The 12,773-nt window shown below is 41.2% G+C and overlaps 1 protein-coding gene across 2 annotated transcripts in view; it reads right to left on the bottom strand.

Annotated features, from left to right (window-relative positions):
* The window catches only part of Prkci (protein kinase C iota), an 82,437-nt gene that overhangs the window by 42,636 nt on the left and 27,028 nt on the right, over window positions 1–12,773 (bottom strand). For both annotated transcript variants that reach the window (XM_045161644.1, XM_045161645.1), the window contains exons 2-3: window positions 8,690–8,811; window positions 799–888 (exon numbers count right to left, since the gene is read on the bottom strand). In XM_045161644.1, the coding sequence (XP_045017579.1) occupies window positions 799–888; window positions 8,690–8,811 (212 nt within the window). The remainder of the gene's footprint in view (window positions 1–798; window positions 889–8,689; window positions 8,812–12,773) is intronic.

Here is a 12,773-nt window from a genome sequence, read left to right as displayed (position 1 = left end):
GCCAAAGGACCCAGGTTCAATTACCCAGGACACACGTTAGCCAGATGCACAAGGGGGTGCACACAACTGGAGTTCATTTGCAATGGCTGGAGGCCCTAGTGTGCCCATTAATATTCAATCTCTTCCCCCACTTTCTTTGTCAAATAAATAAATAATTAAAAACAATTTTAAAAGAAAGCCTATGGCAGGGGAGGTCATAAGCATTAGGGGTATAAAGCCTGCTTTTGTCTGGATAAATGCATACATTATGTTCACCAAACCTGTAAGCACTATACTTAATGTTCATATTCATATATTAATGCTACTCTCACTTCTGGTTAGAAAAGCTTCTCTTTTCAGATGAGAGTGACAACTGGGATGATCCAAAAGGCAACACAGTGCTGAGAAAAAGTGATGGAAGGCATGATGGCACATGCCTTTAATCACAGTACTCCAGAGGCAGAAGCAGGTGGATCACCATGAGTTTGAGGCTACTCTGAGACTACTTAGTGATTTCCAGGTCAGCCTGAGTTAGAGTGAGACCTTACCTTGAAAAATCAAAAAAAAAAAAAAAAGTTGCAGTCGGGGATGGAGGAATGGCTTAGCAGTTAAGGCACTTGCCTGCAAAGCCAAAAAACCCAGGTTCAATTCCCCAGGACCTACATTAGCCAGATGCACAAGGGGCACACACATATGGAGTTCGTTTGCAGTGGCGGGAGGTCCTGGTGCACCCATTCTCTCTTTCAAATAAATAAAAAATAAATAAAATATTTTTTTAAAAAAGTTGCAGTCCTGTAAGTGAAGTAATTACTCTTTTACCATGAATCAGGAGTTCAGAATCCTTATTTAGCTCATAAAGGCGGAAGGCTTCCTCCAACTCCAACTGAGATGATACTGTACACGGGTCTCCTAAAAGATACAAAAAGTAAAGCTCAATTTCTAAAATCTCTAAGTGTAGTCATTAGCAAATGAATTCAGTAAATAACTCTGGGGTAATGTTTGATAAGGATGAATCTTTAGAAATTTCCTTAACTTTATTCTCTGAAGGAAATGAGGTGACATGCATTTCTACTTACACAAAATATTACAATGAAGTTCAGATGCCTAATTTTTTTCCCCAAGTGCTAGGATTAAAGGCATGTGCAACCATACCCAGCGTCAGACATCTAATTTGATACAGATTAAAAAAGAACATTCTGTTCTTTTTAATATTTTTATTTATTTGAGAATCAAGAGAAAGAAAGGGAATGGGTATACTATGGCCTTTTGCCACTGCAAACAAACCCAGATATATGTGCCACTTTATGCACGTGTCTTTACAAGGATACTGGGGAACCGAACCTGTACAGTCAGGCAATCAAACACCTTTAAACACCAAGCTATCTCCCCAGTCCCCATCATGTTCTTTTGTTTTATTTGGTTTGGTTTTTCAAAGTAGGGCCTCACTCAAGCACAGGCTAACTTAGGCTGGCCTCAAACTCATAGTGATCCTCCTACCTCTGCCTCCTGGGTGCTAGTATGAAAGGCATGAGTCTCTCTGACTCACTTTCTCTCAAGTAATAAACAAACAAGATTTTAAAACTTAAAAGTAGGGCTGGAGAGATGGCTTATCGGTTAAGCGCTTGCCTGTGAAGCCTAAGGACCCGGTTCGAGGCTCGGTTCCCCAGGTCCCACGTTAGCCAGATGCACAAGGGGGCGCATGCGTCTGGAGTTCGTTTGCAGAGGCTGGAAGCCCTGGCGCGCCCATTCCCTCTCTCTCCCTCTATCTGTCTTTCTCTCTGTGTCTGTCGCTCTCAAATAAATAAAAAAATAAAATAAATAAAGTTTAAAAAAAAAACTTAAAAATATAATCTACTCTGACTACATTTTTTAAAAAAGATTTATTTATTAGAGACAGAGAGAGAGACACACAGAGAGAATGGGCACGCCAGGGCCTCCAGCCACTGCAAACGAACTCCAGATGCATATGCCACCTTGGGCATCTGGCTTACATGGGACCTGAAGAATTGAACCTGGGTCCTTAGGCTTTGCAGGCATGTACCTTAACCACTAAGCCATCTCTCCAGCCCCTGACTACATTTTTTAAAGTATTTTTTTTAAACTCAGTAGCAAAGGCCAGCAAGATAGAAAAGCAATATAAAGAAGAAAGGAAGGGAGGGAGGGAGGTATTTAATAGGATGGTATCGTAAATATGTAAGTAGAAGAATAGATTAATGGGGGTGAAAAGGCCCAAAGTGAGGTCAGGGGAAGAGATTGAGAAAAGGAAAGGTGGAGAGAGGGCTAATCAAAATCTAAGAAGATATAAATAAATCATATGGAAACCTAATTTTTTGGAAAATGGAACACTCACGAGCCATATATTGTTGCTAGGAAATTTTCAGTGCCAGGTATGGGATACTTATTCTTTTTTTTTCCCCTAATAAGACTCAGAAGATATCATAGTGCTGGAAAGAAGTGACTGGAATACTGAGTAACATCTCAATCACACCTTCCAAGGCTCAGGGTCTAATGCGTAAGAAATGGCGGAAACAATGGGAAAGTGTGGGGGTGGGGGGGGAGGGAATTACCATGGGATATATTTTATAATCATGGAAAATGTTAATAAAAATTAAAAAAAAAAAAAGAAACGGCAGAAAGAATGTGAGAGCCAAAGGAAGGGTAGGACTCCTTATAACGTGCTCCCTCCAGAGATAAAATGGCCTGGATATCCATGACCTCACCATGCCTGACACTACCTACACAAGACCCTCAGAAGAGGAGGAAAAGATCATGACATCAAAATAAAAGAGAGACTGATTGAGATGGGGGGGGTAGAGTACGCCTGCTCAAATGTCACAGGGCAGAAACTACCACTCAATGACTCTGGATTGAGAAGTTAAGCTTCAGCTACATTTAAAAACAAATGCAGAATTTTAAACAACTGGGAGGAAAAGGAAGAAGAAATCTCTCATAGCTAACCAGACAAAGAATGGAGTCATCCCTGCCAGGAGGTGGCTTATCTTCCTGGACAATAATACTCCTCAAGAAACAAGTCATGTAGAGCAAAGCTGGGCCTGAGTGCGTCATCCCTCTGCCATTCCTGTGGTTATACAAAACATTCCTACATGCTGGATGCCACTGACCCTAGCCAAGTCTCAATACAGAATTCAATTTACTATTTAACAACAAAAAAAAGTTCTTGTTTCTATTTCCAACTATGTTAAAGAAAATAGTTCTTTGTTCTTTTCTCCACCTTGGCTGCTGATTCCTGACACCCTTTTTAAAAAAAATTTATTAATTTGAAAGAGAAAGAGAGAGATAGGGAGACAGAGAGACAATGGTCATGCCAGGTCCTTTAGCCACTGTAAACAAACTCCAGATGCATGCGCCACCTTGTGTGTGCATCTGGCTTACCTGGGTCGGGGGAATCAAACCTGGATACTTTGGCTTTGCAGGAAAATTTGCCCCACCCACCCTTCTAAAATACTTGAACAGCAGGCAAACTCAATACCTAGGGTCACTTCTGCTGTTACTCTAGGCATATAAGGGATACTCCTGGCACCTGGAACTCCTACCCTGAAGATAGATAAAGTCAATTTACATGGCTAAGAACAGTGCAGATAAATAGGAAACCCAACCATCAAATTAACTCAAGATGCAAAAATCTCCACATTATAAGAAACACAAAAACCGGACTGGAGAGACGGCTTAGCGGTTAAGCACTTGCCTGTGAAGCCTAAGGACCCCGGTTCGAGGCTCGGTTCCCCAGGTCCCACGTTAGCCAGATGCACAAGGGGGCGCACGCATCTGGAGTTCGTTTGCAGAGGCTGGAAGTCCTGGTGCGCCCATTCTCTCTCTCTCCCTCTATCTGTCTTTCTCTCTGTGTCTGTCACTCTCAAATAAATAAATTAATTAATTAATTAAAAAAATACTCATAAAAAAAAAGAAACACAAAAATCAAGAAAAAACAATTCTGCCAAAAATTATAAACCCATAAGAAATGATCTCCAGTGAGATTGAGTTAGATGAAATGCCTGACAAAGATTTCAAAAAAATGACTACATCCATGCTCAAAGAAATCAAAGAAGAAATTAAAGGAAACAACAACAAAAAACCCAAGCTGGGTTAGTGGCAAACGCCTTTAATCCCAGCACTCAGGAGGCAGAGGTAGGAGGATCACCATAAGTTTGAAGCCACCCTGAAACTACATAGTGAATACCAGGTCACCCTGAGCCAAGTGAGACCCTACCTTAAAAAAAAAAAAAAAAAAAAAAAGGAAGAGAAGGGGAGGGGAGGGGAGGGGAGGGAAAGGAAGGAAGGAAGGAAGGAAGGAAATAGGCTAGAGAGATGGCTTAGTGCTTAAAGAGCTTGCCTGAAAAACCTAAGGACCCATGTTTCACTCGCCAGATCCCACATAAGCCAGATGCACAAAGGTGAGGTGAGGTGAGACAAGCACAAGGTCGCACGTGTCCACTAGGGGGCATAAGCTTCTGGAGTTCCTTTGCAGTGGCTGAGGTCTTGGTATTCCAATTCTCTAGTCTCTCTCCTGTCTTTCTTTAAAATAAAAATAAGTAAATAAAAGAAAACAAACTCCTGAAGGAATCCCCGGAGAACACAGGAAACTAACTTAATAAGGAGGTCAATACAGGATGTCAGTAAAGAAACAAAAATTATGAAATAATACCAATAAGAAATACTAGAAATGAGACAGGCATGGTGGCGCACACTTCTAATCACAGTACTCAAGAGGCAGAGGTAGAAGGATGGCTGTGAGTTCAAGGCCATCCTGAGACTACATAGTAAATTCCAGGTCAGCCTGGGCTACAGTAAGACAAAGAAAAATAAAATAAAATACTAGAAATGAAAAACAATGTAAGTCAAATAGAAAACACTACAGAAAGTAATACCAGTAGAATGGATCAAGGAGACAACAAAATATGTAAAGTGCCAGATCTAATACAATCTAACAAAGACAGACAAATAGGTAGACATGACTGGTAATTTCAGAGTATTTGGGACACTATGAAGAGATCAAACATAAGAATTCTGGACTTAGTAAAACAGGAGAAGAATTTTCCTACAAAGGCATAGTAGGTGTTTTCAACAAAATCGTAGAAAATGCGGAAGAGGTGGGGGAAAGAATGTAAGAGCCAAAGGAAGGGTAGGACTCCTTACAATGTGCTCCCTCCAGACATAAAATTGCCAGATGTACTGGTGTGCCTACACACTCTATCATAATAGATATTTTAAAAAAAAGAAGCAGCAGCAGCAGCATCTGGGCTATAGAGATGGCTTAGTGGTTAAGGCATTTTCCTACAAAGCCAAAGGATCCTGGTTCGATTCTCCAGGACCCATGTAATCACAAGGGGGAGGGGCATGCATCTGGAGTTCATTTGCAGTGGTGCACCCATTCCCACCCTCATTCTGCCTCTTTATCTCTCTCAAATAAATATAATATTAAAAAAAGAAAAAATATTTGAAAATTAAAAAAAAGAAGCATCTATGTTATGCTATGCAGTCCTACACCAGACCAATGAAATGAAATGACGCCCAATAAAAGGAAAAAGAGCCAGGTATGGTGGTGCACGCCTTTAATCCCAGCACTTGGGAGGCACAGGTAGGTAAGAGGATCGGTATGAGTCAGAAGACAGTCTGAGACTACATAGTGAATTCCAGGTCAGCCTGGGCTAGGGTGAGGCCCCACCTAGAAAAAGGAAATTTAGAAGCCCCTACCCCAAAAGTATGTCCTGTACTGTAAAAGACTTCTGTACTAGTTATGTCCTCTACTGTAGAGTGTTTGGAAGTGTTAAGCCTAATTCTGTAGTTTTTGTATTATTTCAAGGTCATGTTCTCTCTGCACTGCTGCTCCTATCCTGTACTGTAAATCATCTTGTGCTTCTTTTTATCTCCACAGCACAGCTGCAGGCATCTGTCTGCTAACCAACCATTTTCCTGTATCTGTAAATCTTGCCTGTCTCATACTCAAGATCTCTGGTACTACCAGGGCTCTAAGACTTAACAATAATAAGACTAGCCTAGGGCTAGAGAGAGAGTTCAGCACTTAAGCTTGCCTGCAAAGCCCAACACCCCAAGTTTGATTCTCCAGTACTACATAGAACCAGATACACAAAGTAGTCCATGCATCTGGAATCCATTTGCAGGAACTAGAGGTCCTGGTGTGCCCATTCTGTCTATCTTTCTTTTATCTATCTCTACAAACAATTAAAAAAAAAAAAAGACTGGTCCAGCCAGGCGTTGTGGCACACACCTTTAATCCCAGCACTTGGGAGGCAGAGGCAGGAGGATTGCTATGAGTTCAAGGCCACCCTGAGACACCACAGTGAATTACACATCAGCCTGGGCTAGAGTAAGGCTATACTTTGAAAAACAAAAACAAAACAAAACAAAAAACTATGGGTTTCATAACGTACTTAGGTATCTTTCAATTATGCTTCATTAGCATTCCACTTATGGCTTGTATCTTCCAGGATCTAGTCTTATGCTTCTTAAATTTTTAGTATTACATAGCTCAATAGATCCAGGTTAAGTGCAGTCTGGTTCAGTAGACTGTAATGGGAACTGACAGCCTCCTTTTCTAAAAAGTTTCACAGGTAGAACTCTTGAGTAACAAGAATCTCCAATTCATACCTCACCACTTCCCTCACTTCAGCTTGAGCAAATTACTTCCTACCCTTGAAGTTCTTCTCATACCTTTGTGCTTTTTATACCCTGTTTTCCAGAGTATACCAGTCCCCCCCTTTCCCATCTACCACATCAAGACCTTATACTCTCTGTCCATGGGTTTAGTTCAAATGCTATTTTGGGCAGATATAAATGATTCCTCCTCTGTGTTGCCTGTAGCACTGTGTGTTCATCACGTTTGTTACAACATAGCCAGCTTATGGTGGCACCCTGAGTTCAAGGACAGGAAATGTTTATCTTCAGGTATTTTATAATGTGTTGTGAGAAAAGTCACTAAGATACCAAGTTTCTGACACCACTCTGAAGTATACTTATAGTAATCACTATGATTGAATTCTGAAACATTTTATTTAAGGTATATTTATTTATTAACACTCTCTCTCTCTCTCTCTCTATATATATATATGTATATATACATACAATCATACATACATGTATGTATGTGTGTGTGTGTGTGTATATATATATATATATATATATTTATTTATTTTTATATTTTTTAGTTTTTAGTTTTTTGAGGTAGGTTCACACTCTACTCCAGGCTGGCCTGGAATTCACTATGTAGTCTCAGGCTGGCCTTGAACTCATAGCGATCCTCCTACCTCTGCCTCCCGAGTGCTGCGATTAAAGGAGTGTGCCACCATGCCCAGCTTATTTAAGGTATATTTAATTAAAAATTGGCAATTTTTTAAAGGTTCCAAGATTTATTACAGCAGCCCAGAAAATTAATGTAATTGGTTAAAATGCAGGTAATTTTTCAAAATATGAGAGATTTACTATATACTATACACATCAAACTGCCTAGTAAGCACTTCTCTTGATGTTCATACCCTTGTATTAATGCTACTCTCACTTTTGGTAGAGAACCTTCTCTTTTCAGATGGCAGTGACCTTGGGATGACTCAGAAGACATCATTGTGCTGGGAGAAAGTGACAGGTGTACTCAGCACTGAAATATCTCTATCACACCTTCCAAGGCTCAGGGTCCATTGCGGAAGAGGTGGCGGAAAGAATGTAAGAGCCAAAGGAAGGTAGGACTCCTTACAATGTGCTCCTCCACACACAAAATGCCCTGGATATCCATGACCTCACAGTGCCAGACACTACCTACACAAGACCATCATAATAGGAGGAAAAGATCATAACATCAAAATAAAAGAGACTGATTGAGAGGAGGAGGAGATATGACAGACAATGGAGTTTCAAAGGGGAAAGTAGGGGGAGAGAGGGCATTACCATGGGATATTATCTATAACCATGAAAGTTAATATAATAAATAAAACATATTTTTAAAAAAATTTTAAAAATATGTGAGAGATTTAGCCAAGTGTGGCGGCACACATCTTTAATCCCAGCACTCAGGAGGCTTATGTAGAAGGACTGCCAAGAGTTCAAGGCTAGCCTCAGACTACATAGTGAATTGAAGGTCAGCCTAGAAAAAAGTAAGCCAGGCGTAGTAGCACACACCTTTAATCCCAGCACTTGAGAAGCAGAGGCAGGAGGGTAGCCTGAGCATACAGAGTGAATTCCAGGTCAGCCTAGGCTACAGTGAGACCCTACCTTGAAAAAACAAAAACAAACAAAAAAGTAGATATTTAATTATTAATTATAATAAAATTTAAGGTAAATGTCACAACTAATAAAATATTTACCTAACTGCTGAAAAAACGGCTCTTAATTACATACTACATTTTGGGGTAAAGGAGAAAAAACAAAGACTATACCCTTTGACTGAATGTTTTATCTTAATTTAAGTAAGAATAGTATTAAGTTTCTAATTTTTTTTTCTCTCCTTTAAATTTACTAGGTCTCAGCCAAGCATGGTGGCACATGCCATTAATTCCAGCACTCCAAAGGCTGAGGTACAAGAGTTATGAGTTTGAGGCCAGCCTGCAGCTACAAAGTTATCCTGAGCTAGAGTGAGACATTACCATGGGGGAGAATTTTTTTTTTTAATTAGGACTCTTCCTGTATCTTAAAGCAAACAGCACAATCCCTTACATCAAATGTTTTCACAGGCACTACTCACCTTCCTCGTCTATCCATTTCATGGTGAAAAGCTGTTCGTTGTCAAAAGAACACATGTCGCGAACCTCATTGCAAAGACCCTCAAAGGATATGGAAGGCTCAAAATGTGTTATCATAATATCCCTAGAAAAGAAAAGGAGTTTCTTTGAAAATGATTAAAACCATAATGCTCTATACATTACTTAACGCCGATGACAGGATATTTCAGCTGTCCTGTAAGCATTAACATGTTGCTTCCAGGAATTACCTCTCCAAAGGCAAACTTTAAATGTCAGCATTAAATGAGGACTTATGAAAAGCTTTAATTCCATATCCCCTCACTGAGAAAGACCACCCTATCTACACTAACAATGTCCCGTCACTAAGGAAAACCACCTCACTAAACTAACAATGTCCCCTCACTGAGGAAGACTACCTCGTTGCTCTAACAGGTGCTTCAATGTCAGTTGTAGAGCAATTCCTGTGGGAGGCCTTCATGCCAGAGATGAACTACTCACAATTTAGCTGAAATCTGCTTCAACCACCAGCCCGATTTCCCTTCCCCAAAGTCTATCCCTGCAAGATTGTCCTTCTATCCCCTATCTCCCTTTCCACTGCCTTATAGAGATTAATCACCACGTATCTGTTAACCATCTCTTTTTCAGTTTTCCTAAAAGAATTAGTTTGTCAAAATGGTTTTGTTTTTGCTTTTTCAAAGTATGGTCTAATTTTAGCCCAGGCTGACCTGGATCTCACTCTGTAGTTTCAATACGGCCTTGAGCTCACAACAACCCTCTTACCTCAGCCTCCCAAGTGCTGGGATATAGGCACGCAGTTCACTATCATGACCAGCTTAGTAAAATAAAATAAGGCACACGCCGCCCTGGCTGAGCCGAACCGAGCCGAGGGCCAAGCTGACTCCCCTCCCCGGGGCCCCAATGAGCGGGTGGGCTGCCCTGAGGAGGTGGGGAGGGGAGGGAGGGCTTGGCTGAGCTGGGCTAGGCCACGACTTCTGTACAGCCCCCAACTGCACGTGCAAGATCACCCAGTTGGACTTGGCCTTCTTCAGGTTCCCATGGCCAGATGCCAGAAGTGGGCAGAGAATTAATTGTAGGAGAGCAGACTTAGAAGATAAAACACCTGATCAACTAAATAAACATTATCGACTATGTGCCAGACACTTTGAGACCGCCATGATCTATACAGGACAGTTCTTTGAGATAATGCAATACCAAGAATATTTGATCTTACCAGTCATTTGAACAATTCACACAGTAGACACAGAAAATGAATAAAAGAATTGAGTGAAGATGAAATCAGGAGAATGAAACCAAAAAAATGACGACACTTCTGAACAGGAACATGAAACCAGCAGCATGCTCAGAACCCCAATGCAGAAGGGGGCAGCCAGCAGGACGGAGACATTTTACCTTTGACCCTTGAAGAGAAGGAAAACAGAGTACCTAAAGTCTTTTTTGAAATTTTGATTCTAATGGGGAAACAAAACATTCCTCTGGATGGGCACGAAGCAGATGAGATCCCAGAAGGTCTCTTCACTCTGGACAACTTTCAGGCACTGCTGGAATGCCAGATAAATTCTGGTGAAGAGGTTTTGAGAAAGCGCTTCGAGACCACAGCAGTTAACATGTTGTTCTGTTCCAAAATGCAGTAGAAACAGACGTGAGAGATCTGCGAGAGCTGCATTCGGGAAGAAATGCTCGGAGAGGTGAGGGACTCTCCCTTCTTTTCTATTCTCACAGACGATGTAGTAGACATTGCAGGAGAAAAGTATCTACCTGTGCTGGTGAGGTTTGTTGGCGAATTTCATAACCTGAAAGAGGAATTTGTGGGCTTTCTGCCTTAAGAAGCTGATGCAGATTTTGACTGTGAAATTTCACACTACAATAACAGAAATGGGGACTCAATATGGAGCACTGCCGTGGCCAGGCCTACATCGTATCTAGTGGATTTTCTTCCAAGATGAAAGTGGTTGCTTCTCAACTTTTAGCGAAATATCCGCAAGCCGTCTCCACACTCTGCTCTTCCTGCGCCTTAAACACGTGGCTGGCAAAGTCTGTCCCTGTGACAGGGGTGTCTGTTGTGTTTGGGACAATTGAGGAAGTTTGCGCTTTTTTCCACCGCTCACCACACCTGCTTCTAGAACTGGACAACATAATTTCGGTTCTTTTTCAGAACAGTTAGGAGCAGGGTAACGAGCTGAAGGAGGTTTGCTGGTCTTAGTTCTCAGGCAGGCAGGCAGGCATGACACCTTCAAAATCTCCTCCAAGCACTTGTTCTGTGCTTAGATGCTATAAACAGTGACACAAATGTTAGGTGGAATAACTGTATAGCTGGCCGAGCATTTGTCCTCTGCAGTGCTGTGACAGATTTTGATTTCATTGTTACCACTGTTGTTCTTAAAAATGTCTTGTCTTTCACAAGGGCCTTTGGGAAGAACCTCCAGGGACAAACTTCCAATGTCTTCTTTGCAGCCAGTAGCCCAACAGCAGTACTACATTCACTCAATGAGGTGATGAAAAATACTGAAGTTTATCATGAGTTTTGGTTTGAGGAAGCCACAAATTTGGCAACCAAACTTGATATTCACATGAAACTCCCTGGGAAATTCCACAGGTCACAGCAAGGTAACCTGGAATCTCAGCTGACCTCTGAGAGTTACTACAAAGAAACCTTAAATGTTCCCACCGTGGAGCACATTATTCAGGAACTTAAAGATATATTTTCAGAACAGCACCTCAAAGCTCTTAAATGCTTCTCTCTGGTACCCTCGGTCATAGGGCAGCTTAAATTCAACACGTCAGAGGAACACCATGCTGACATGTACAGAAGTGACTTACCCAATCCTGACACACTCTCAGCTGAGCTTCATTGTTGGAGAATCAAGTGGAAACACAAAGGGAAAGATATAGAGCTTCCATCCACCATTTACAAAGCCCTCCATCTGCCTGACATCAAGTTTTTTCCTAATATGTACGCCCTGCTAAAGGTCCTGTGTATTCTCCCGGTGATGAAGGTTGAGAATGAACGCTGTGAAAATGGACAGAAGCATCTCAAAGCATACTTGAAGAACACTTTGACAGACCAGAGGTCAAGTAATTTGGTTTTGCTTAACATAAATCTTGATATAAAACATGACCTGAACTCAATGGTGGGCACATATATCAAACTATATAAAAATAAATCAGAGTTTCCTACAAACAACTCAGAACCCATTGAAAATACCTAAGAGATTTTTTAAATGGGCTTTGTCTTATATTTGATATTTCAAAGAAAAGTCTGTAAAGTGAATAGTATGCCACTTAATCACTGAAAACTTTGCCTATAGGCCTCCAGTTGAATATATTAGCCATTGGTAATTCACTTACTTAAATGGCCCCTGTTTGAATTCTCATGCTTTGAGTACCCGTCCTTTCAGAAAACAGCACTGAGTGTGCCAACATTCATGTCTGAGTGTTCTCTGCTAGTGATGCTCTGGCATTGTTTTAAAGTCATTTTAGAGAGAAAATTATTATGGATCCAGTTTCAGAAACTGAGTTACCAAGTTTTGAGGAGATGAATGTTGAGACCATATGAGGGAAGAAAATACTTTTTATAAGAAGTTATAATGAAGTACACCACTGACTTGACTAGTAGGAGTTTTAAGTGTTAAAGATCGGTAATGGCAGCACGCGGGAGGAGCAGGCAGCAGCAGGATCATGAATTTTAGGCCAGCCTGGGCTACACAGTGAAACCCTGTCTAGACTAGGAGGTAGCTTAGCCACAGTGGAGCATTTGCCTAGCACGTGTAAGCCCCGGGCTCAGTCGTCAGCACTGACAACAGACCTAAGGACAGGAAGAACCAGCGCAGTAATGAATAGTTACAGGAATTGCTGAAGAGAAGTTTGTGAACTCGCCTTTCAACAGACAGTGCATAGATTCTGTCTGGAATTAAATTAAAGGAATGCACTGAGGTCTGAATGAGGAGTCTGGATTGCTGCTCCTCATCCACTTGTTTACATTCCTTTGCTGAGTCCCCATTTCCATAAGCATTCCAGCAGATATTAGCCTGTGCTTCGCGTTCAAGCAGAATCTGGCCAACCATCTAG

Source organism: Jaculus jaculus, chromosome 11 (assembly GCF_020740685.1).
Source record: "Jaculus jaculus isolate mJacJac1 chromosome 11, mJacJac1.mat.Y.cur, whole genome shotgun sequence".
NCBI lineage: Eukaryota > Metazoa > Chordata > Mammalia > Rodentia > Dipodidae > Jaculus > Jaculus jaculus.
Note: the sequence above shows the minus strand (reverse complement) of the source record. Positions and strands in the feature narration are given on the sequence as shown.